General features: G+C 41.9%; 1 protein-coding gene across 3 annotated transcripts in view; it reads left to right on the forward strand.

The window, feature by feature from the left end:
• Positions 1-25,251, forward strand: part of col5a1 (procollagen, type V, alpha 1) — a 104,339-nt gene extending 79,088 nt beyond the window's left edge. For 2 of the 3 annotated variants that reach the window (XM_008423596.2, XM_008423598.2), the window contains 32 exons: positions 36-80; positions 200-253; positions 355-408; positions 499-552; positions 1,184-1,291; positions 1,381-1,470; positions 1,988-2,041; positions 2,253-2,360; positions 2,448-2,555; positions 5,753-5,806; positions 5,939-5,992; positions 6,077-6,184; positions 6,267-6,320; positions 6,413-6,520; positions 8,867-8,920; positions 9,046-9,153; positions 9,295-9,348; positions 9,449-9,502; positions 9,596-9,649; positions 10,012-10,065; positions 10,163-10,270; positions 10,429-10,482; positions 10,571-10,624; positions 10,826-10,933; positions 11,096-11,149; positions 11,238-11,273; positions 11,359-11,412; positions 11,514-11,781; positions 14,264-14,376; positions 17,042-17,110; positions 22,187-22,420; positions 22,540-25,251. In XM_008423596.2, the coding sequence (XP_008421818.1) occupies positions 36-80; positions 200-253; positions 355-408; positions 499-552; positions 1,184-1,291; positions 1,381-1,470; positions 1,988-2,041; positions 2,253-2,360; positions 2,448-2,555; positions 5,753-5,806; positions 5,939-5,992; positions 6,077-6,184; positions 6,267-6,320; positions 6,413-6,520; positions 8,867-8,920; positions 9,046-9,153; positions 9,295-9,348; positions 9,449-9,502; positions 9,596-9,649; positions 10,012-10,065; positions 10,163-10,270; positions 10,429-10,482; positions 10,571-10,624; positions 10,826-10,933; positions 11,096-11,149; positions 11,238-11,273; positions 11,359-11,412; positions 11,514-11,781; positions 14,264-14,376; positions 17,042-17,110; positions 22,187-22,420; positions 22,540-22,686 (2,730 nt within the window). In that variant the 3' untranslated portion in view covers positions 22,687-25,251. Of the gene's footprint in view, positions 1-35; positions 81-199; positions 254-354; positions 409-498; positions 553-1,183; positions 1,292-1,380; positions 1,471-1,987; positions 2,042-2,252; positions 2,361-2,447; positions 2,556-5,752; positions 5,807-5,938; positions 5,993-6,076; positions 6,185-6,266; positions 6,321-6,412; positions 6,521-8,866; positions 8,921-9,045; positions 9,154-9,294; positions 9,349-9,448; positions 9,503-9,595; positions 9,650-10,011; positions 10,066-10,162; positions 10,271-10,428; positions 10,483-10,570; positions 10,625-10,825; positions 10,934-11,095; positions 11,150-11,237; positions 11,274-11,358; positions 11,413-11,513; positions 11,782-14,263; positions 14,377-17,041; positions 17,111-17,166; positions 17,236-22,186; positions 22,421-22,539 lie in introns of all 3 variants that reach the window. The other variant, XM_008423597.2, reaches the window with a different exon arrangement.
• The last annotated feature ends 853 nt before the right edge of the window (positions 25,252-26,104 follow it).

The following is a 26,104-nucleotide window of genomic DNA, read 5'->3' on the forward strand; positions in this document are numbered from 1 at the left end:
TTCTCACAGCTGACCCCTATGCTTTGTTTCCTCAGGGTAACTCAGGAAACGACGGCCCTCCAGGACCTCCCGGAGAGAGGGTATGTAGCATTATTCTCTTATCAAAAGTTGGGTTGTTTGAAAGGAATCTGCTGTTCTGTGAGAGATCAATGATTTCTGACTGGCAGTTATGTATTTTTCTTTTCCTTTTTTTTTTCAGGGTTTGCCAGGGCCTCAGGGACCAACAGGTTTTCCAGGACCAAAGGGCCCTCCTGTGAGTCAGATGATCATTAGAAAGCCATCTTGTTTTCTTTTTTTTTTTTTTTTTTTGAAGTACGTTTACTTTGAATTTGTGGATTTGTGTGAATTTGTCAGGGACCCCCAGGGAAAGACGGACTGCCTGGACATCCTGGACAGAGAGGAGAGACTGTAAGTAAAGCAGTTTGATCGCTGAGCTCATTTGTAGCCGCCAGACTCTTTGGTGATGGACTGAGTTTTGGTTTCTTCTGTCACATCCAGGGATTCCAAGGCAAGACGGGCCCTCCTGGCCCTCCAGGTGTGGTTGGACCTCAGGTACTCTCCTTGCTTTATTTTTCTTTTCTATTCACCCAGAAACCAGTTTCCCGTGCCAACAACGTACCAGTCACATGTTTAGAAGTTGCACTCTTGTTAGTGTACTTTCTAAAACACGCTGGCATCAAAGCGACGGGAACAGCTAGGAACGCTTTCAGCCGGTCCGGCAACAGCTGATTTATTGTTGCGAGAGCCGAACCTCGGGTGCTGTTTTTCTTTCTATATTAGCTTTGGGCTCTTCATCCATTATGCATAACTCCTTAGCAGACTTACCCTCCAAGCAGTTCTGCTAATGTCAGCTGAGAACATCAACGATAATGGAGGAACACCGAGGCTTTAAGGAGGAGTTGCCCTCCTACTCAGCAAATGCTCAACCTCTCCTTTAGGATTTAAGAAGCGAAAGCGTCTTTTTCCGTCAACATTCCTCACCGAGTACACACATTAGGCCTAACATTATGACTTTGCACCTACACTGCTCTGCAGCTATGAAGCCCCATTACTACAAACAGCAATGTCCTGTATGCTGTGATCGTTTTATTGGAACCACCGCTAGCTTATTTAGCAATCTGAGCTTCAGTAGCTTCTCTGTTACAATCAGATTAGACAAGCCATTTTATTATTTTTCCTGCAGGGACCAACAGGTGAGACTGGACCAATGGGAGATCGAGGTCATCCGGGACCCCCAGGTCCACCTGGTGAGCACGGTTTGCCCGGAGCTGCAGGGAAAGAAGGAGCTAAGGTGAAACTTTGGTCTCTGGACCACTAGTCGCACTTCCCGCATCTGTTCATTATTTGATTCAGGACGTTATTTATTCAAACTAACCACAGGGTGACCCCGGTCCTGCGGGCCCAACTGGTAAAGATGGCCCTCCCGGACAAAGAGGTTTCCCTGGAGAGAGAGGTCTGCCGGGCCCTGTGGTAAGTCGTCTCTCTCCGCTCACCATTCAAATATACCTTCCAGCAAAATCAATATCTCTCGCTCCGTGTCTTATTTCATAATAGTCCGAGGCTATAAGCTATTAAACTGCTGTAGCATTGTGTTAAAGTCAAACAGCTCTGAGTGGGCTCCAAAACAGGAACAGGTTGTTTATTTAACTTTAGGTTGTACTTTTTGCGTCCCTCCCCATTCCACGAGAAAGTTTATTACACTTTCGAAATCACTCGTAATATCAATTCAGTCCCCAACGTTGTGACACGCTGAATTATGCGGTACATACACTGCCTCTCTCTGCGACTACGAAGCAGATTTGCTGCTGTATTGGTAAAGAACTGTTTTCTCCATCTGCTGAACTGCTGCTTTGGGGACTGCAGGAGGTTTTCTACCTCATGGCTGTGCCAGTTTAAAGATAGGAAGTTTATGAGGCAGGATGCTTCCTCGACAAATGTGTGTGTGTGTTTTTGTTTCCTCAAGCCTTTGTTTAATTTTGCTCTGCAGGGGGCTCATGGTCTGAAAGGGAATGAGGGTCCTCAAGGCCCACCTGGACCTGCTGTGAGTATATTTCACTGCATCTGCATGCTAACCTTTCATTAGCTCAGATGTATCTCTGAGGAGAGCCTTCATGCTAATGTTGCCATCCTGAAATTTTCAATTTATAGAATATAAATGTATGTAAAATATGTTACTTACATAAGAGTGATGATAGTTTTGATCCCGCTTTATTATTTTGGTGACTAACTTCGGTGTGTTTTGTTTGCCGAAGGGTTCTCCTGGCGAGCGGGGTCCGGCCGGCCCAGCCGGACCTACAGGCCCACCTGGACGTTCTGGCCCACAGGGACCACCAGGCCCTGCTGGAGAGAAAGGTGGACCGGTAAGGGGCTTGTGTTACAGAAATAGTCGTGGTGTGCTAGATGTACTGCTGTGCCTTTCTGACTGTGCCTTTATGAAACAACTCCAGGGAGAAAAAGGTCCTCAGGGCCCAGCCGGAAGAGACGGTATTCAGGGACCTGTGGGTCTACCAGGACCTGGAGGGCCACCGGGGCCACCCGGAGAGGACGGAGACAAGGTCAGTTGCTTTATATGGCTCGATTTCCGTTCTGTCTAGTTCAGTGTTTCTCAACCATTTTTGGCCCAGCGACCCCCTAGCCCATATCCAGGTCCCTCACCGCCCCCCACCAAAGAATGTGTAGGCTACTTTGCCCTGACTATTATTTTATTATTAATATTACTATCACTATTGTAGACGTTTTGATTTTTATGCTTGTTTCTATATTTATCATCAAAAATAATTTCCCAGACAACAAAAAAGTCATAGGAATAGAAATTATTTTCACAGGCGTTTAAGAAAAATGCAATGAACATTCAAGTTAAATTCAAGTAGGCCTAACAGCAGCCAATCAGAGTGGAAAAAATATTCTTGTTCTTTGCCATTTTCTAGTTGTTAAATATTCCACAAAATGACCAGATAAAAGATGTTCATCATGCCAGTTTAAACTTTGAACTATTTGCAAAATGACTGAGCTCTGCAACATTAAAACATGGATAGAACTGTAACTACATTAATCATAGCTCTTCTTCTCTTCAGTGTTTCTGTTGGTTTCTGGTGGTGCAGCTCTGTGCTGCCTTCAGGAGAATGGGACATCAGAGTATCATCCATAAAATTTCACCTACATGGCATTTATTGTGTAAACCAGAGCTTTCAGTGGAAAAACAAAAGTTCCAGATCCTTTTAATGCCATACAAATATGAGACAGAAACATGGATCATATCTTTATATAGACCTGTCTATTGATTTATAGATTAATAGTTTTTCTGGACAGAAATTACAAAGAACAAATCTGGTTCTTAATCAAATCCTAATGAGTCAAATTGAAAGTGTCATGGAGTCATCAGCCTCATGACATTAACACTGACATGAACAAATATATTGAAGAATTAAAAATATCAAATCTAATTAAAAACAAATAAGTAATAAGTTCTTTACTGTTATGGTCTGTAAGATATATTTATTCTCAGTACTAGATATGGTCTCAACAAACCCAGGACATTTGAACAATATTATTTTACCTTTTATCTGGAAATAGTGTGTTTATTCTTGAAATACAGTCCTCTGTATTAATTATTGCTCGAAAGGTTTCTTAATTTATTCTTGCATTTTGTTCTTCATTCATTTCCATTTAGTTTCCTTTGATTAGTATTATCCTCTCTTGGTTTATTGCTATGTCCACTTTAGTTTCTTTCCTGTTACTAGATTTATAATTTATTGACCATCCAGTAATCTTCACTCATCATCACATAATCGTCATGATGTCATGTGTTGATTTTTCACTGTTCAGTGTCGGATTCTCTGTTTTTATGCCATAATTCACATCTAGTTCGTCGCTCCGTTTTATGTCCCGCYTCTCCTGTTTCAGAGTTTTGSGCAATGTGAACGTCTTTTTTTTTTTTAACCCCCTAAGGTGCAGCGCGGTCAGGAAACGTATCGATGTGGAAAAGGCAGACTGACTTAAACCTTTTAAAACAACGGAAACAATTTCTGCATTCTGATTATTGAAATTTAAAAGTGCTGTGTTGTTCTATTACCCCCGTTTCATACCGGACCACTTACAGCACCGGTGTTAACACTATAAAATGAACGCTCTCTATCGTGGAGTCACCCATGGAGGGATTTCTTTATTTAAATGGGTTCATTTTTCAGAGGGATACAAAGTGAGGGTATCGTGAKTTTAGCTACCAGTAGCAGGAGAACGGAGCTGCGCCAAGAAGCTAATAGAAGCTAACAAACACTGAATAGAAGAAGAGCTGCCATCGATATAGTTGCAGCCAAGCATGATTTAATGTTACACAAGACAGTTTTACCAAGTTGCTCAAAGTCTAAACTGGTATTGTTGTGCATTTAAGGTGTAAAGTTTACCTTCGACCAAACGCCCCCCAAAGGCATCCCAGCGCCCCCCTTTTGTAAAAATGTCCGCCAGCTCCCCCTGCCGCCCTCTGTCCTCCATGTTCATTACAGTACCAACTTCATAGACTGGATCTGTGAATGAGACCTTGAAAACATCGACTCCTACAAAAGTTGTTCTTTTCATCACTATGAGGGGTTTTCTTCTTGGCCAAAAACGTTCCTGAAGACTTTGGTTTTGTCCTGGTAAACAGTTAGAAATTTCATCCGAGCCTGAAAGTGTCCTTTTATAGTCATTTTTGGTCCAGTGTGTTGACACTAGTTTGAGTCTTGCTTGTTTCTGAGTGGTTCATGAACAAAGAACAGTTTGAGCCAGATGGTTGAAAAGATTACTCAGACACACTCATTCAAAAGCTGAAGATTCACATAACTTACATTGCCAACAATGTAAACACGTACCGTGCTATAAACAGAAATATATGTAGCCCTACCCATTACACCAGACACCAAAGCTGGGATATAAATCATATTTCTCTTCATTCCTCTCCCTCTGACCCAAGCGCTCCGAGGGAAATTTGTTTTACAGAGTTTGCATTGATTTGCAGATCTTTAATCGTCTAGCCAGCCTTGTTGCTGCGGCGCACAAACAAAGCGGCGATAGGCGCTGAATTTAGAGGCAGTGACACAACGTGTCACGGTGACTCTTTAGCATTCAGAGGTGAGAGCAACTTCTTATGCGTAAAGATCAGCAGCGGCAGAAAGTCAAAGGATAATCTCGCATCCTGTCAGTGAGCTCCTCGGTTCTTACGGGGCCCTTCAGCGGTCCCTGCAGAGAGTGGATGGACAGAGAGAACGCCGGGAGCATTTGCTGTGTGGGATTTACGGGATATTACCAGCTAACATTTTACACGCGTTCAGACACTTTCCTGCTGTGGAGATTTGACTGATTTAAGAGCTTTTTCACGAGACAACAAAAAAATGCATTGTCTGGTTAACCCCATAATTGCCTTCAACACCAATAGCTATTAGGAATACACGTCCAAAACACCAACAGCGTGTTTTGGACGTGGGTGCAAAAGTACAAACGGCTTTATTTTGTATATTTCAGTGGGCTTTCTAATGGAAGCAATTATCTTGTTTTCCTTTCCTCGGTAGTTTGCGAGTGACTCATGATAAGCCCCGCAGCACCCTGTCCTTTAGGTGTAAATTGTCAGAAAAAAGAGGGCTGGATAAAATGTCTGTTGGTTTGGTCAGTTTCCCATATCTGTTTTTCTGTTAAGGGAAATGTCCGATCAGGTGATGCATAAGCATAATGTGCATGATGTATCCTTAGCTGAGGTTTGTGTTCTGGTTCTGTTTCACAGGGAGAGATTGGAGAACCAGGACAGAAAGGAAGTAAGGGTGACAAAGGAGAACATGTAAGTTTTTTAAATTTTTTATCAACCATTTTACATATTCCAATTTTGATGCGTATTTAGTTTTCTAGTGAAAACATGCACCTCATATTAAGAAAAATAACACAAGACTTCTATTGATGTGCTCTTCTTCAGGGTCCTCCAGGTCCTACGGGCCCTCAAGGCCCTGTCGGAGCACCAGGTCCTGCTGTAAGTGCCTGCTTTGTGTATCTTTACTTCTTGGTTTAGCAACTCTACAACATCGCTCACTTCATAACCTCTTGTTTTTTGCAGGGTGCAGATGGAGAGCCAGGTCCCAGAGGTCAGCAGGGTATGTTCGGCCAGAAGGGAGATGAAGGGTCGAGAGGTTTCCCAGGACCTCCAGGCCCAGTTGGGCTGCAGGTGTGCACCGCAATATAATCTCAAGTATTTTGAACAATCAAATCAAGATCAGACAAATTTCAATCTTCTTCTAATTCTCCAGGGCTTGCCTGGTCCACCTGGTGAGAAAGGTGAAACCGGAGATGTCGGTCAAATGGTGAGATGGGCACTGAGACTGTGATTGCATAGAAAGAAGCATCCAGCCCAAACTCATTCACAAATCAAAATTACTTTTATTGTCTACTACAGGGTCCACCTGGTCCTCCTGGTCCCAGGGGTCCTTCAGGTGCCCCTGGAGCCGACGGTCCTCAGGGACCCCCTGGTGGTGTTGGAAACCCTGGTGCTGTTGGAGAAAAGGTAAAACTTCTCACCTGGTTTTATTCACAAAAATCTCGAAACATTTTCCGGATAAATTAATGACGCGCAACTGAAAGTAAAAAGAAATCCACATATTCACTGTAATTGCTATCTTTAATGCTAAAATGGGCTAGCTAAGCAAGGTGCTACACTGCCTCACTACATGGCTAGCAAGATTGTTAAAATCTATAAAAGAAGAAACAATAAGCCCAGATTTAAAAACGTAATAGCTGCTTCTAGAACTATTGGTGTGTAAATTTCAGCCCTTGCAACCAGATTACATGGTAGCAGCTAATAGTAATTCACTATTTCTTAGTAGAAGCAACATTTTATGTAAGAAATTGAGAGAAGTTGCATAAAACCACTCAATAAAGAAGGCGTTTATAATCTTAATGTCAAAAATATATGAAGGTGATATTTTTAAGCTGTTTTTACCAACATTTATTAGGAATTAGCACAGCTAGCCTAGCTTACTCTAATAGCTAGCTTCCCAGGCTTCTTTTATATATTGACTATGTGGCAGAACAGTCCAACATAATTTAAACCATAAAACATAACAAACAAGAATACTAGCATAAAACTATGCTACCCTTAAAAAACGCCTCTAAGCTAACAGCTCACCTTTCGCAGACACTGCGCCTTGGTAACTTATGGGAGGATGTTCCTATTTAATGGATCAGATTCTGAGTTCGGTCGAGTTAGTTTTTTTGCTTTTTCTGCTAATTGCTGACTTTGTACGCCTATTAAAAGAGTTCACAGCAAGGTTTAAGTTTTAATATAGTTTCTGGGATGCCGTCTCAACAAATGGAGGGGAGCTTTATTGCAAATGCAAATTGTATAATGACTTTGTGTGTCTGCACGTTGCTGCTGCTGACCGATCCGCCCACTTGAAGGGTACAACACTGTAGTTTTTTCTACTCTGTTTTATCCACCTTACAGTGATTGATACAGCACTGTCATAAGTCTTAAATGTGGATTCACATTTAGTTCTTTGAACCCTATGGATGTAAACTGTCTGAAGAGATAGGTTGAGATGGATCGAATGGATCTGAACTATGATTGTGATTGGTCGAATTATTTCTAATGGTTTTATTTGCCAGTAGAATAAAAAAGTCAGAGTGGGAGCAATCTGAAAGCATTAACGTTGAAACATTTGCACTTACTTTAAAACCGCATCTGCCAATTTTCGCTACCAAATCCAGTAAAGGAGAATTCTACGTATGCAGGCCAATACTTCATTAAAAGCCACTCTCGGATAGACTTCTTATTTGTTGCTGCTATTTCATTACAAGGAGGCCCATGTTGGCAGCTGCGTGGCTGCTGAGCTCATCGTTCTGCGTCCATAGTGATGATGTGATTTGTTTTATCTCCTTCAGTCAATAGAATCACCTTTTGCTACTTCATAATCCCCGTCTGAATAGCTTCTCCTCCTTCTGCACAAACCCACACACTGCTCTTCTTGGCTAATCGCCCTTCAGCTGAAATGGCATTTTATTGGCCAGCGCACAAAGTTGGCAGGCAACAAAAAGTCAGGCCTTTTTTTTTCCCCTTTTTTTTTCCTCCTGTAAACATAATCCCTCGTGTATCTGTGATGAGCAGCTGTCTTGATTTTCTTTTTTTTCCCCCTCTTGTCAGCAGATTTAGCCAAAAACACCACTGGTGGACGCAAGCAGGGTTGCATGTATAAAAAACAAAAAACAAACAAAAAAAAAACCCAGCATGTTTTGCTAAAACTTTAAGGTTCAAATCATGCTTAGTTTGGATTTTTTGACAACAGCATGATAGGTTTTGAAAGACAGCTCGACGCTTATTTTACAAAATCCCTGCCAACACCCCCCCCAAAAAAACACTGAGCCGTTTACGCCTGAGGAAATCCGGATGTGCTGATGGCAACACATCGTCCCTGCCGCTGCGGAACCGCGCGGCTCGATTTGCTCCTTGCCTTCCGAACATGACATGGGATAATATTTTCTCCACAAAACAAGTGCAGCAGACTTTATCCGTTAAGCCCCAGCTTCGGAGGGCAGTAGCTCTACGCGACAGTGAATAACGACACTGTCACGCGCGTAGGTGTGTCAACGGGGTAACTATTCAGTAGGGGGGGTAGGAGGAGGAAGGACAAGATATATGGACAGGCTTTGGGGAGAACAGTGAGGTCAGCAGGCACTATCCTCCAACCATCTCCTCACACTTGATGGATTGTAATCTCCTGAGTCTCGTCTTTCTGTTCTCATTCAGGTGACAAGGGCACAGGGACAGTCAGGGCTGCTGCAAACAATGGCGATGTTGATCCGCAGTGGATCCCTTGGCTGATAATGTATGTGTTTGTTTGTCCTCCTCTCTCAGGGAGATGCCGGCGAGACAGGAGAGCCGGGACTTCAGGGGGAAGTTGGTCCGCCAGTGAGTAAATCCGTCTCTTCTTATTTGAGCCAAATGATCTAGGGTGTACTCTTTGTTTGGGAAAGGTGGAAATTTTACACCAACGAGCTTAATGAAATATATATGTATATGTCTTTTTACCCTAGGGTCCAAGAGGAGAGCGTGGAGAGAAGGGAGAGGCCGGTCCAGCTGGTGCTGCGGGACCTCCTGGCCCTAAAGGTCCACCTGGAGATGATGGCCCTAAGGGCAGCCCTGTGAGTTCTCATCTGCCTTGAGCTACACAAAAACACTTTTGACACTGTAACAATGGTTGCCCAGATGATCTTTACTGTGTACAAATTTAAATGTACAAGTCCAAAAAGACAAGTGGTGTTTATTTTCTATCTAATTCTTAGGGTCCGAGTGGCTTCCCTGGAGACCCTGGCCCCCCTGGAGAGCCCGGTCCAGCTGTAAATATACACATGACTGAATGCGTCTAAGCTCCGGTGTTTACATCGCTTAAAAATAAAACATGCTTGTTGACTGAGGTTCTGTTTGTATGTAATTCAGGGATTAGATGGCCCAGCTGGTGATAAGGGAGACGACGGAGAAGCTGGTCAACCTGTGAGTGCTTTGGTTACTTGTGGGGGGGTATTACTGCTTTGTCGTTGCTGAAAAGTGTTAATAGTTGACGGCTGGATTTTCATTTCAAACCAGGGTTCACCTGGACCCACCGGAGAGTCTGGTCCTTCTGGACCACCCGGAAAGAGAGTAAGTACAACTTGGAGGTCTTTCCGTCTTGTTTTGATACAAAAAAAAAAAATGTTATCAGATTCTAGACCAGGGGTGGGCAACTCCAGGCCTCGAGGGCCGGTGTCCTGCAACTTTTAGATGCGTCTCAACTTCAACACACCTGAGTCAATTAATGAGGTCGTTAGCAGGACTCTGGAGAACTTGACTGCACTTTGGAGGTGATTCAGCTGTTGGATTCAAGTGAGTTGGACCAAGGAGACGTCTAAGAGTTGCAGGTCATCGGCCCTCCAGGACCAGGATGGCCCACCCCTGTTCTAGACTCTTATGTTCTGTGTTTGCATTACGCTTCAATAATCTCTGTCAATAATTTATTGACACAGGGGCCTCCTGGAGCACTGGGGCCTGAGGGACGACAAGGAGAGAAAGGAGCCAAGGTAACTCATGGAATACGTAAAAGTTCTCTATATTTCATGTCTTCCACTTTGTGAATATATTCCATACAAATAAAAATGCAAACTATTACCTTAAAAGGGAGAACCAGGCATTGAAGGTCCCCAAGGAAAAACAGGCCCTGTGGGCCCTCAAGGATCACCTGGAAAGCCCGGTTCGGAAGGACTCAGGGGCATCCCCGGCGCAGTTGTAAGTACAGCCTGACTTCTCTTCTTCTGGTATTTGTTTTGTAAAAAAAAAAAGCAACATTTATGCAAAGAAAGTTATGGCTAAGAGCAAAATGTAAAAGATTCACACTGTTTGGAGGTAGGCTCTGAAAATCTTGAATAACTGATGTTTGTTTGAAGGGCGAGCAAGGACTGCCTGGCTCTCCAGGCCCAGACGGACCTCCTGGACCTATGGTGGGTACATGCATCGGCCCCGGCTTTACTATTTGCTTACAAACATGCGGTGTTGGTCTGATCTGAGTGACTCTTGTTCTCTTCACAGGGCCCTCCTGGTTTGCCTGGTTTGAAAGGAGACACTGGTGTTAAAGGAGAGAAAGTAAATGCCTCCACCACCCATTAAAACAACCTAAATAATTCAGAGCACCAGCGTAACATTAAAACTAATGACCAAACTCAATAACTCATGAGATTTCTTTGCCTTTGGTCGTCAATTTGGCAACCTTATGTTTAGAGGTTCTGTCAGATAGATGTATTTACGCTCAGGCTGGTGTATTATTGACTTTTTTTTTGTCCGCAGGGCCATCCGGGTCTCATTGGTCTAATTGGACCCCCAGGTGAACAGGGCGAAAAGGGTGACAGAGGTCTTCCCGGCCCTTCAGGATCGTCTGGTCCCAAAGGAGACAACGTAAGCGACACGGCCCAGAGGGGAGCAACGCTACGTTAGCAATCGTCATCTCTCTGAGCGCTCTCGACAGTCTTTCCCATACTTCGTTTTATCTTGAACTTGTTTGTTCTGTATAATTCAGAGAATTGCCTGGGGAATTACATGTCATCTTCTCTCCGTTAGGGTATCGCTGGTCCTACAGGTCCCCTCGGTCCAGTTGGACCTCCCGGCTTACCTGTAAGTCCATATTCTTCACGTTAGCCTGATAGCAGCCGCTGTCCTTTCTTGGCCTGTATTGATTGCTTGATGTCATTGGTGTCTTTAGGGTCCCCCTGGTCCCAAAGGAGCCAAAGGGTCGTCTGTAAGTGATTTACAGAAACCTGAATATTGTGGAGGCGATAACAAGCGTGTGTAACGAATAATCGGTTTGTTTTTCTTCCTTTCAGGGTCAAACAGGTCCAAAAGGAGAAACTGGAACCCCTGGTCCTCCTGGCCCACCTGTGAGTAATCCAACAGGATCGTTATTCTGTCCCAGTGCTTACCGATACCTTCTTTGCATCTCAAAAGTTTGTGTTTGTCTCTGCCCATCCGTCCCCAACAGGGCCCTCCCGGTGACGTCATCCACCCGCTCCCCATCGTCAATCCCATTAAGGGCAGAACACGTAGGAACATAGATGCCAGCCAGATGGTGGACGACGCCGCCATGGACGCCAACTACAAGGACTACGACGACGGCATGGAGGAGATCTTCGGGTCGCTCAACTCGCTGAAGCTGGAGATCGAGCAGATGAAGCATCCGCTGGGCACGCAGAACAACCCGGCTCGCACCTGCAAGGACCTGCAGCTGTGCCACCCTGATTTCCCTGATGGTTCGTGTGATGTTCCGTTTCATACGCAGGGCCCTTCTGCTCCGCTCTGTTCATATCTCGCTCTCGAATCATCAGTGATGCAGTGGCGAAAGAGAAATGTTTAAGACAGCAGAGCGCAGGCGAACGGGACGTCGAGTTCCGTTACGGATACCGATGTCTCATGTTTCCGTACGCTCTAAATGCCGCGATGATTTTCTTTTGAGAAAAGAAAAAATATAAAAGAAGTTGGAGAAGAAAAAGGAGTTTTTACTCTTGAGTTGATTTTGGAGAAAACGTAACGGCCAGAAGCCCTGAACTGAATTACATGATTACCCAGCTCAATATTTACATCTGATTAAATTCTTAATTACCATTGCTATGTTTACATAAATTTCACTTAAGGCTGATGTGGATAAAAGCTATTATGCAACTAAACTGAATTTAGTTCTTTCTTGCTACTTTTTGTCCAAATCTGTAAAATTCAAACCACTGGATTTCTTAGAAAAAGAAAAATAGCTTTACATTTTTTAGTTACTTTTTTAATTGTATTTTTACCACCTTTTCAATTTTGGCCTTGATGAAGATAAGTTCTAGATAGTATATTGACGATTTATCCAATTCTCCAACTTGTTTAGAGCAACTTCTGCTTAGAACAAGTGAATTGTGTCCAAAAGCCGTCCTGTCCTTGAGGGAGCTAGTCTGGTTCAGCACAACAGATTTTTAATGAATGAATCACTGCCAGGCTTCTGCACAACCTGATGATAAACTGAGAAGGACAATTCTGCCACTTTAATCAGGTGTAGCAGGGAGACGTCTAAAACATGCAGGACATCTTTTCTCGAAGACCCGGTGGACGCCGCTAGCTAAGGCGCTCCTTTATTTATTTGCTTAATTAATCTCCAGACAAGACAGTTGCAGCCCAGGATGTTAAGAGAAAATATGTATGCACAATATTTAAGTCCCTTAATCTCCTCTGTTGACAGGAAGGTAAAACACAAACACAGTGTCCTCTGTAATTATCGGATCCCCTGGTATACATGTTCAAAAACAACTGAAAATAAGTTTTCTTTTGCTCAAACATACATAGTATTATGCTGATTTTTTTTAAAGGAAAAATCTAATCATTAATTTCTGTTGATTTAGTCAATAGGGAAAATACACCTAGTGCAATCAGCTGCACTTCTTGCAGTTTATATAATACATATAGAATCACTTTCTAATTAATGCTGGCTTTTTTTATTATTCAAGTGTCTCATAGTCATGAGAAATCATTGTGTTCATCATAATGATAGAGAAAAAAACATGCATACTTTTGTTCATATAATTTTTCCACAGTTTTTGTAGTATCACTAAATTTCATATCTGAAATGAGAAATAAATGTAACTGAGGACTCCTTGAATGCAATATTTGGTCGGATTCTATATTTGCCATAATATGTTTTAGCCTGTTGGATGGACTTTTCCTGTCCTCATTGCTCACAACAGATGTGTATTTGTAGTGGTGGTGGCATTGTGATGAAGGAAAAGTATTCAGTATTCAGTAACAGCTCAACAACTCCATGTTTTCCTGGTATTTTGTAGCCTTAAGTACAATTACTGTGAGCTCTTTAGCAGCAGGATATCACTACTCTTTTACTGGGGTGCCAGGTAGCCTTTTTTGATGATGGAAGATTTTATATTTGGAGCAGTGTACGTGTCCGCTACCGACTTTATGCAGCGACAGATCCACTGCCAAACTAGCGTTTTGCTTTTTTAAATACTTTTTTAATAAATGCCATAAAATTTTAAGTTCATATTATCCAAGTGTCATAAACTTTTAACTTACAGTCCATTACTTCCCACTGCCCCGGTTTGTAATTGGAACATAACACAAGACCAGTTTTTCGCTCTTCAAAATATTGCCTAATTTTGCTCACGAAGGTGAATGTTAATAATTTAGCTAAATTCCTGACATTTTGTAAAGCCATATGTATACGTCTTTACCATGAACGTCAACAACAGAGGAGGATTCTGGAAGACCTTTCAGTCTGGGTCTGATTCCAACAATGACTTTGTTACAAGAATACAAAATAACCCTTTTGCTTCATCTTAGCCAAACAGATTAGAAACACAAAGCTCTCCGATTGCAGTTTTTACACTGTCCCCTCTAAATAAGGATTAATTGTGTAACAGATTTGACATTTACAGCTCTGGAAAAAAATCAAGAGCCCACTGCACTGAACCCATCAAAAACCTCCTGGTTATTCCACCAAATATTGATTTCTGAACTCTTCCTCAGTTTAAACATTAGTATTGTTTTACTCAATCACATACCTATACAAAGTAAAATCAGAGAAACTGATCATTTTAAGTGGTCTCTTCATTCTTTCCAGAGCTGCATATGTAATTCTAAGATGTCAGGTTAATCTGAATGAGAAAAGGACAGGCATCGACTGCTTTACACCGTTCACCAAATGTCCTATTTTCTCCTCTGAACATCTTCCGCAATGCCTCCTGTCTGCAGGTGAATACTGGATTGATCCAAACCAGGGCTGCTCGCGGGACTCCTTCAAGGTCTACTGCAACTTCACAGCAAGTGGAGAGAGTTGTATCTTCCCGGATAAGAAGTCTGAAGGGGTACGTCTGGCCGCTGCGCACGCAACGTATATCTACACAAAAGAAAACACGGCACACCCAGAGGTCGGGAAGAAAACTTCCATGTTAGAATCGACAGAGAAGGAAATGTTTGCAGAACTCGGCAGATGAGGAAAATATCGTGTATTTTTTTATTCCCTCCTCTCTCACACGTGGGACTAACTGCCGTATTCGTAACGCGAACACCTCGAGAGTTGCGACTCGTGTAGTCACATAATTAGCCTTCGCCGGGTCCCCTGCCGCGGCGGGACAAGAAGATGTGAGGGATGACTCATCAGTTATATTTTACAAACAGCAGACAACATCCACCTCACCCAAAAGCTTTTTTTTCCTTTCTTTTTTTTAATGTATCCGAGTGCTGCTTTGACAGGGAGCAGAAAGAACTCTGTGGCATACAAAAGCACAGGCAGGTTACAAACACAGCCAGAACACTCTCTGGTTCATTATGCATGAGCGTGCGGAAGAGAGAGGAGCATGGCGGAGTGGAGGAACACCGTCTCTGACAACTCGAGGGTTGTGTAATGGCACAAGTGCTACAGCCGTTTTAATGATCCCACTCATCAAGCCTTAGAGGGTGGTGGGAGGGGAAAAGGGGGTTTGCTTAAACTCGGAATAATGAAGCGGACTTTTTATAGCCTCGCCCGGCGATGGGGCTGCTCTCTTGTTTGTGTCTGAGGCGGGGAGAATAGCCCCCACTGTCAGTCTTGGCATTGATGCCAAAAAAAACTCTCCCACGTATTATCATCAGAGAACCCACACCGTCCAGATGGAGGACAAGAAAAAAAAAACCCACAACATTGGAGATGCTGAGAGGGAGGAATTTGAAACTTTGCTCTGAAAACGAGCGAAGGTTGCCCTTCAAGGCAGCGGGAGTTTAATGTACGTCGTCTTCCAGTGACAGGTGATTCTTCATCGGCGCGTTAGGCGACCGCTGACAGTTTCATATCAAACCTTGCTCGCTAATTATAGAGGAATCCATCACTGTCACAGCTGAGGCCGTTATGAGTCGCGCTGTGGATTTCACTGGCAGAACGATGTTAGTGCCCATCTGTAAAGCCTGAGCTGGAGAGATCAGCGTCTGGCTAAAAGTGTTTGCGCGTCTGTCAAACTTTTCCACGTTTTGTCTCTTTCCGACCACAAGCGTCAGCGTATTTCATCGGGATTTTGTGTGACAGAACAACCAAGTTGCACATAGTTGAGACATTTTGACCAGAAACGTTTAAGTGTTTCCCCCTCAGTGTGAATCCAGCTGTTCTGCCAAGGTTTGTTTGAGAATATTAGTGGATAAACCAAGGAGCGCACAAGGTAGGTCAGAGATAAAGTTGTGGTTGCTAAGGAGATCACCCTTAAATGTAAAGTAAAGGTAGGCGATATGGACGTTAAGCTTTATCACGCTATTTTGTTGTATTATGGCGATAACTAAGTGTCAATAAGAACTACTTAATACATATTTTTAGGCAAGTGTATGGCTGTGACTGCAAACATTGCTCTGGAACAACATGACATTTGCAATACACTACTTTAGTACATCAGTCACATGACAGTGTGTGATTTGTGTCACTAAAATGCATACAGGAACTGCATAATTATGTTTTCATATTTATTGACACTCACTGAGCAAACAGTGGAGAAACCATTACAACTAACAAACACTGACAATGTTGGAGAATTTATCGTGGCATTGATAAATGAAAATTCTTATAAGGATCAGAGGCGCATCGCGATAATTGATGATCGATAAACGACCTGATAAATTCCAAAACCCATGGTAAAGTTGAAAATGAAGCGGTAAATATTTTTTGCTGTATTTTACTGTTGACGCACTGAACACATACACAGTGAAACATGGTAGTGGCAGCACATGCTGTGGGGATTTTCTTTTTTCAGCAGGGTAGAGAAAACTGGTCAGAGAAGATGGAAAAATGAATGGAGCTAAAGAAAACGCAATGCTGACAGGAAGACTGTAGACCAGATTGTAGGTTTGCCTTCCAGGAGGGGCCCTAAAATTACAGCCAGAGTAACAGTAGAATGGTTTAGACCAAAATATATTAGAATGGCCCAGTCAAAGTCCTGACCTAAATTCAGTTGAGAACCTGTGGCTTCCTGTTCATTTTGCATTTGAGCTTGAGCCGTTTCCAAAAAAGGGAATAGTTTGCTGTAAGGCTGTAATCCACAGTTCTTGCAGCAGCGGACTAAAACTTACTTGATCTTTTTAGAAAACATTCAAGTGGTTTGAACACTTTAACAAATCACTGCTGTAGCATCAGAGAACCACACAGACTGCCTAGCAGAAACATAAACATTAATGTAAAAAAAAAAAAAGAAAAGAAAAACTCCATGCAGGCAGGCGATCATTTAATATCACTGTGTACTTATGAATATTTCAGCGGCAATTAGCCGCCAGCTGCAGTTCGTACCATAGTGGTGGGTAGAAACTCTCATTCCGTAGTCCAGCAAGGCTACTTGATCTCACTGAGCCATGTTTCAGATCTGTAGGATTCATCACTGGAGAAGAAAAGGAGAAAGAAGAAAAGCTGAAAACCAGGAGAGGGGAGGGAGCTGAGATTTCTGTCAAATCTGTTTCCTCTCTTTAACACCTTTCTTCTCCACCCCTCCTCTGCCTTCTTTTGTTGATCCGTGCCCCCAGGCAAGGCTCACATCCTGGGTAAAGGAGACTGCCGGTTCCTGGTTCAGTGAATTCAAACGTGGTAAACTGGTAAGCCTGACTCTTAAGTACCTTTCCCTCCCCTGAACACTTCTTATATTTTACAGAGCAAAATGGCAAAATGGCCCAAAGACTCGCCAGGCACTTGGTATAGTCACTACAAGAGAGGTTCGCTGGTAAGTGGCTCTGCCTGCGGTTCCCGGAGTCCCCGACCGAGGCCCGGGCTCTGCATGGTTCTGGTTCTGCACTATGAAGTATGTATTAAGCCTGGCGCTATGCTTGTAGGTTGTTCATTTATGATGCATGACTTTGGCATGAGCTGCATTCTTCTTCAGTCCAGGAACAATGTAGAAGGGATGCTGTCAGAAAGAAATGGAGGAGAGGTTGGTGGAAGGATGATGCGGATCACTTTAGATCAGTGGTGCTCTGGGGTCCAAAACGACCCATGAAGAAGTATTGGTTCCACTGGCAGATTATTTTCATTTTTCATCAATATTAATGAATTATTGACTTAAACAAGGTCCTATATCTTGCTGAAAAGTAACATGTAAGTTAGTTTTGTCTTAATTCAAGTATGCTAAGGTAATTGCACGAGAAAGTGAGCAACAATACTTGTTAAGACTGTGTTTATGAAGTTTCCATTAAATTAAAAATGCAAAAATGAGATTACTGGGATTATCTTCGTTTCTGTCTTTTTTAAAATTTATTTACCTGCTCAACAAAAAATACGTTTTTATCAAATCTGTCTAGATCCAAAACATAAACAGGGCTTCAGACTCTTAGCTTATTTAAATAGATTTTTCACCATTTTTCACTTGTGATCAGGGACCAAACCAAATCATTCCAAGTTCCTCAAATTTCTCTCGGACCACACTTTGGACACCACTGCAAAATTAGATGAAAAATTGTAATTTACAAAAAAACAACTTCCTGCTTTATCCACTCCATGGTACCTCTGCTCCATATAAGCAGCATCTCTTAAGTGACTCAGTGCCTTGAAGCTAAGACCATGAAACACAAGTTCATCACTTTAGGTTTCTTTCTTAAAAGAAAAAAAAAATAAAACGAAAAAAAACAAGTAGAGCATATATATTCCCATCCTGCGATTCCCTTTGTGCTGCTGCTGCTGCTGCTACGCAGCTGATCACATACTCCTAGTATATGTTAGCGTGGATCCGGGTCAATGCGGTCAGGGCACTCAGTCACCACTCAGAAGCTTCTGGCTCCTCAGTCTGTTGACTTGTGATGATCGAGAGGTAACGTTTCTCCTGAGATGTGTGGCTGCATGCACAGTGTACGGGACAGAGAGTGAGGAGGGATATAAATGAAAAGAAGAGCTGACTGGTAAGCCACTCCTGAACATGAGCCTCAGAGCCTGTGCTGTTATGGAACGACGTCTCCTGAATGATTAGACAGTTTAATCTATGACTCTGCGCCTAGTCGCAGCACAAATACATCAAAACGACAAACATCTTCCCCTGGTTCCTACTCTGAAAAAGATATGGAAAATATGGATGTCCAGACTCTTTTTCCTTATCGTAATCTTTAATAACCCAGCTATCTTTTTTTAAATTTTTTTTTTAATCTGCCTTAAAAAATACTTAATGGGACAGTATTATGTATTTTCCAGCCTCATAGTATCATTTTATAGCTCATTCAAGTAACTATGTTGCCTTTAGTTGCTGTATATATCAAATAAGACATGAAAGAAATTTGACATTGTAATTTAACAATTTGAAAATTGGGCCCATTTCTCTGAGAAAGTCAGGAAGTCGTCACAACATGGCTCCTCCATTAACACTTTAACACAGTTTTCACCAGCATCGCTCTGAGACGTAGCTCGTACAACGAGCTCAGAGGGTGTACAGTTCCACCTGATATTTGCCAATTGCTTCTGGCTAGTCTGAAGGAACTGAGTGGAGGAGCTGAGTGGAGGAGTGGTTGCTCTGTCAGGTGGAAGCTCAGAATCTTGGAAGCTTGGAAAATCCAAGGAGGAGCTTTGTCCTTGAAGATGGCGCTAGCCCCACCCAGGCGTTTTGCTCAGCTGAGCGGTTGCCACGGGAGATTAAAAGATTTCTCAAACATGCAAGAAGGAATCAACACTTCAGCTACGTTTTTGAGGTATGGAACAAAGTCAAAGTGTGATGTAAGACTCAACAAAGTTGATTTTACATGTAATACTGCCGCTTTAAGGAAAAACACCAAAAAAAAACACTGCAAACTCCTGAAATAAATCTGGAAAAGTACAAGAAAGGCATCAGGCGCCCCTCACTCTTTGTTACCGTTCACTGTGAATGTCAGCCCTGCGGGGTATCTCGTGTGCATGTGCATGCAAGCTTCGACTCGCCACGTGCCAAAGCCAGTCGAGGAGGGGAAAACACCGAGGCACCAGATGGTTTGCTGCTCCGGCTGCATGGCACACGTTCAGCATGCGCTCTACGCTCAATAAGTCCTGTTTGTCTGCAAGGCGAAGTGGATCTAATGGATTCCTGATGGTTGGTATGCAGATTGTCGTTTAAGAGTATTAAAATAAACTGGATCAACTAGGATTGGTTCCAGATGTATCTAATCAGTTTGGATTATGAAGCCCTATAATCATCTTAATGGGATGTAGCTCAGTTTTGTGCAATGTGAGCATGAAAGTGGGGAGGTGGGGGGCAGGAGGAGGGGGATTCTGGGGTAATTATGAGGCAATTAGCATGTCATTACTACCTTATATCTCCTATTTTGAGAATTACACTTGTGTGGGTTTGAGATTCTGCACACACATGCATCTAGCATCTGAACAAGCTGTTCTGCCTTTCATTCCAAGGATTTTCCATATTCATTTTTTAACATTTTTGTAGCCTGGAGGCATCAGTGCTCCTTTTGTAAACACATAGATTACATAAAATACATTTATGCCATTTAAGGAATCAGACAGTTATTTTACAATATTCTCCACTTTCATAAATGATTCATTAACATAAAAAAACTGGCTTTGAGTTTACACACTAATTTTAGAAATCTCAGACGATTGTGTGTCTTACAGTGTTTATGTGTAGCACATTGATATTAGGATGAAGGGTGTGTCTGATTTACAGTGTGCAGCTGTGTCAGGAGAATCTAGTTTGTTCTTCATCTTTCTGTGCCTTTGGTTAAAAGTCTCAAAATCTCTGTTTTTGTCAGTTACACTTTAATTTGGAGATGCTTCTATTCGAAGACCAAAAGACCAATTTTTTTGTTGTCAGTGTTCATCAGCTCAACATTGCAGTTTATTTGATCTTACCCTGTGGACAATTGATACCAAAATTCCCACTGAAGGCAGCCGGAGTTCCCTTATTGATACTTAGAAGACAACAGATCTAATCCAAAGTAGTGTTGGTTTAAGGATTTATAAAATATATTTAGCTTTTACCTTTTGTAAGATGGAAAAAAAATAAAAAAATAAAATCCCCTTTGGTGAATTGTTGTTAGTGGGACCATCCGGCTAAAATTTCTGCTTCTCCAAATTGAGGTCTCACAGGTAAGATGGTAACTACTGATAAAGACACCGCAGAAGCCCACTTCCAAAGATCCAAACTGATACTAAAGATGGCTGACATAAATGTTATATTTCTATGTAGTTATGTAATGACATCAATCCACAATTCATCTACTGACACAATAATATTATGCTGATAATAATAGTAACTCATTCGAATATTGACAGTAAAAGAAAAATATGCTCATGTCGGTCTGGTTTGATGTGTTATACAGATTTATGTAGTTTTTTATGTAACTGCTTTAAATCAGTGGTCCCCAACCCCCGGTCTGTGGACCGGTACCGATCCATGGACCAAATGGCACCGGGCCATGCAAGAAATTATTAAATATTTCCGTTTTATGTATTATTTGAGTCTGGAGGATCTTTTATTTTGAAAATCCTTTAACCGGATTTTCTTGGTTACTTGCGTGCCAATACTGAGGCCACAAGCAGCAAAATGAGTAACAGTAAGAAACAAACACATAATAATGACCTTTAGATTAAATAATAAACATTTCCACATATCATCTCCAATATCCACCGGACTCACAGTTGCGCGATATGTCAGCTGTTTAGGATTCCCCTCTGTTCTTACGTCAYCGCGCTTTCTGATTGGCTACCCGTCACATTCAACAGGTTGTATTCTTGGTCCCAGTCAGGGAAAAACCCACAGGCTGCGATAAAAGGGTCAAGACAACCCACATTGGGTATATTCAGGATTTAGCGGGATCACCAACATGCAGAAGCCTTATCTGACTGTTCATCCCCCCCTGCTCCCCGGGCTGCAGCAAAATGTCCAAGTCTTGACAGGTCCGCGATAATAAAAAGATTGGGGACCTCTGCTTTAGATTATTGTACATTCTGGTAATTCAGAGGAGCTGTACAGCATGGTGGTAGTACTGCATCTTAAATCTGAGTCTATAAATTGATTATTTTCCAGAAATCCCCCCACACACTCGCCTCAAAAACCCCCAACTTAAATCTTGAAATAATTTCATTGAAATTTGTTCACAAAATTAAATGCAGTTTGGCTTTGTAACACTGCGTTATGCAATAACTGCAATTCGGAATAATGTAGTAAAATCAGGCTTTAAAATGTAATAAAACATTAATAAACCAGCATTATGTAATAGTTGAGTAAAATTCTTGAACTCATTTTGAATGAACAACATGCAGGTTAATACCGAGGACATGAGGCCGGAAAGGCAACTAAATGACCAAAAGTTAATTATTCGTTGTCTAAAGTGTCAGTTTCAGTGTGCACATAATGAACAGTTTGTGATCGTTTTACAACATTATGTGCCACATTATTAGATTATTTAAAAAAAAAAAAAAGTTACCTCTGCATAATGTAAAAATATGCTACGTTTTTACATAATGCGAGAAAAAGTATTGCAAGATGCTGAATTTTATTACGTAATGCGGCTGTAGTGAGGTCTTATAACATTTTGAAGCCCGATTTCAGTACATTGTTACTTATTGCGGCGTTGCAGGGTTTGATAACATTTGTAGGTGTCTGCTGGAAAACAGTCCCTGCATCCCTCATTTACCTTCTTCCCGGTGTAAAAGCTGGAATGCTAGATTTCATTTTTAAAATATGTTGGGTTTTTTTGTCTCCGTAGCTTTCCTACGTTGATGCCGAGGGCAACCCCATCGGCGTCGTCCAGATGACCTTCCTGCGCCTCCTGAGCGCGGCAGCCCGGCAGAACATGACGTACAACTGTTACCACTCGGTGGCGTGGCACGACCAGGAGCAGGACAACTATGACAAGGCCATCCGCTTCCTGGGATCCAACGATGAGGAGATGTCGTACGACAACAACCCCTACATCCGCGCCGTGGTCGATGGCTGCGCGGTAGGTTAACGAAAGCCACCTGGTCCTCGTCGTCGTTGGAAGCGACGCGGTCTGTTGGATTTCTGAAATTAATGCCGTCTCCCGCTGCCTCGCTCTCTCTCTCTCTCCTCTCTCGACAGCTGAAAAAGAGCTACGAAAAGACAGTACTCGAGATCAACACTCCGAAGGTGGAGCAGGTGCCTTTTGTGGACATCATGTTCAACGATTTCGGCGGCTCCACGCAGAAGTTCGGATTCGAAGTGGGGCCCGTGTGCTTCATCGGCTGAGACCTTTTACCGAGCAAATGGAGGAAGAAGAAAGAAAAAAAAGAAAAGAAAAACCTACTTTTGTTTTCTCAGAAAGAAAAAAAAAGACAATTGAAAAATAATAGGACGATGCTATTTGTATAAAAAAAAGAAAAACTGTTTCCACAAAGCGACACGAGTCAAACATAATTACGTCAGGAATACAGCGAAAATCTAAAGGAATAGAGAAAAATAACCTTGAAACCTCAGTGTGCCTTCTTTTATCACATGCAAGTTTTGAAACTGGAGTTTGCGTCCTTCCTCCCACACACAAACACACACACACAGCCTCCTCTGCCCGAGTCCCCCCTCCATGTCATATCGCATTTGATTTCGATTCTTTTGGTCTGAAACAACGAAGGCGACCCTGAGACCTGCAGCCGTTCCAGACGGTCGCAGCGTTGCTCACGGACACCATCCCATTCGGCTCTGTTTTGATCTCATGTCCCAAACTCCCCGCCCCCACAGCCCCTCCACCCTTTATCCTCTCTGCCTTTTGCCACCTTCTGTGTTCTTGGTTTAGTTTTCTTGTTTGTGCATAATTGTCTCCCCATTCTCTTTGGAATGGACCTTATATATTTATATACATATAAATATATATAAGTGATTTTTTTTCTTTTTTTTTTTTTAAATGTTTGTAAGTACTTTCTGTATATTTTTTTTCTTCTCCTGGTAATGTTTATTGCTTCTGGCTTCAAAACATGCATGTGACTGTACTAATTGTGAGGTAGACGAACGAGAAAACATCTAAAATCGTACAAACGCATCCAAAACGAGGATAGAAGAGAAAAAAGAAAAAACAAACGCAATTGGAAGTTCTGTCTTTGTAGAGCACACTTTTATTTTTTATTTTATTTTATTACTTTTTTTTTGTAATTTAAGAACAGATTGGAAATAAAAGACTAAAAAACATGCTCTGTGATATAAAGTACAAGACATTCCCTCATTTTGTACCCTCTGAACAAAAGCCCCACTCTCGTGGAAATGTAATTAAGTTAATAAACTGCTTCTGTACTTTTTTGCTGAAATATTGATCTTACTGTGCAGTGGAAGGTAACGAACGGGAAAAAAAAAAGAAATCAAAACCTAGGTGCTATTTTCTCTCCTCTGTGGTGCTATGTATGTTTTTCACGTTTGTGTTGTTTGAAAAAAAAAATATCTAAGAGAAAAAAAACTTGTGGCAATAACAGCCCACATTGCTCGACAGCGCCCCCTCCCTGTACGACGAATCAATTCACGACACGGATCTCTGCTGCAGCCGCTTCCCTCTGTCGAGGTTCCCGCGTGCCGTTCCTCTGTGTCGCCGCCTCTTCAGTGGACCGCACAGAGCAGAAATGGCCTGTGCCAAATGTTTGGAAAGACGAGAGGAAAAGAACCCCCTCCCCCAACCCCGAAACACACGCACACCCCCTTTCTCATTTTGGTTTTACGTACGAATCACCTGCTCCGAATCGGGCTGGTAAAGTTGGCGAAATGGACATGTTGTAACGGGTCAAAAAAGGGATTTATTGCACCCTATCCAAAGGATTTTCACTTAAATATTTAGCTTTATGTGACTTGGAGTCATGTTCGTACAAGAAACAACTTGAAAAGTCACCAAATTAGCCTTTTTAGTTTGTTTTTGTTTTTTTAGAAAATATTGCTCATGCAGTGTTGGTTTTCTTCATGTCTTAATGCTTTTTTTTGGTTCAAACTATGCACTCTCTATGCTTATGACCACTATTATCTACCACATAATTTTTACAGCTCTTTATACATAGGCTTGTTTTGTTTCCTTTTTTTTTTTTTTCAAAAAAAAAAAAAGAAAAAAAAATCTTTATGTGACTTGAACCCTTGCTGTTTAGGATAACTCCATGCCCTTGTAGGTCTTCAGCTCTATTCTTCACGGTGTTGCAGCACACCCAACATTTATCGCTTTTTTTGCTCTCTCAAAAGAACTGGACGAAAAGATAGGGGGAAGAAAAATAATTAATCAATAATACAAATTTTATTTTGTAAATTTCCAGAACCAGCATCGATGCTGTCGTTGCTATGTTTTATTTTGTAGATTTCCATTTGTAATGTCTGTTATGGTCTCTTTTTTTTTTTTTTGTGGTTGTTTTCACAGTCTTGTCAAAAAAAAAAAAAGATAAAAAAAACAAAAACCTGTGTTTTTAAGGGTGAAGAGGATAGCGGATCATATTGGTTTTTTTTGTGTCAATAAATTCAAGTTTACTGTGGCCATCCCACTCCTGTATCTCTTTTGAAGCATTAAAACCTATCTGCATGCATGAAACTGTAAAGTTTTTTTCCTCGTGTTATAAGTTTGTTTGAGCCACATAATCTCCACACAGCGACCTTCCCCTCTCCCCATGACCCTTCATCCCGTGTCGTCAGAATACATCCGTTTTGCCGGTGCCACCGACGGGACGAGCGACAAAGGTCACGTCCGAGTGTGTGAAGTGGAGAAACAAACAATGATGAACTTGTAACTCTTACCAAAGCCAATGTCCATATGTAGTATATTTATTGTGATATTTAAAAATAAAAAATAAATGATAAATGATACCAATAGTGAAAGTGTAAAACTCCCGCACTTTACATGCACACTGGAAAGCACAAATTAAATTGTGTACACGCCATCTGACACAATAATCCTCCTTAGCGGCAATTTTTGTGATAGTCACACATGCAGTCGGCCAAAACGTTTTTCTTTTTTCTTTTGCTTTTCTTGTAATCTGGTGGCCGTGTGTGTAACTTTTTTTTTAGGTGGGATTGCGTAAATGAACGACTGGGCGCCTTTTCAGTCGGTTTTAAAGTTCATTACATGTGTCTTTCGATGTGTTATAACACAGTTCTAGCTCCACAGATGTACCACAAGAAGGAAGAACTCCGGCCTCCTCTTCATCAGATTCCTGCCTTTATTTTTTATTTGTTGTGTTGAAACCCTCAGTGGCGGTCCTCACTTTAATGTAGTCCTTGGCAAGCCTCTTCCTCTGAGGCTCCTCAACCCCCCACTCACCACCTCAACAAGGCCCATTTTGCAAACTGAGTTTTAATTATGTACATTATAAGAACCACTGAAAAGGAAACAGACACACACACAAAAAAAATCGGTTTGGCTTAATTTATTGTGCTTTTTAAAAAAAAATTTCATAGATCTCGACGAACTCGAGAGACTGAAACAGACAGGCGCAAACACAGACTACATGAAGTACTAAGTAGAGATTGCTGCAGGTTTTTGTAAATAATTCTAATCTGTTTATGAAACATAATAAATAAAAGTTTCACACATCTCAAACAGCATCGGTAAAAGAATAATTCAGCCTAAGCGTCCTGCTTTGTGGACTTGTTTTAATCCAATGTGGTCTTACTACCGAAACAAAAAGAATGTTTCTTTATGTTTTCATGAAGAGGCTAA

The sequence above is a fragment of the Poecilia reticulata genome, linkage group LG12, assembly GCF_000633615.1.
Source record: "Poecilia reticulata strain Guanapo linkage group LG12, Guppy_female_1.0+MT, whole genome shotgun sequence".
In the NCBI taxonomy this organism is placed as follows: Eukaryota; Metazoa; Chordata; class Actinopteri; order Cyprinodontiformes; family Poeciliidae; genus Poecilia; species Poecilia reticulata.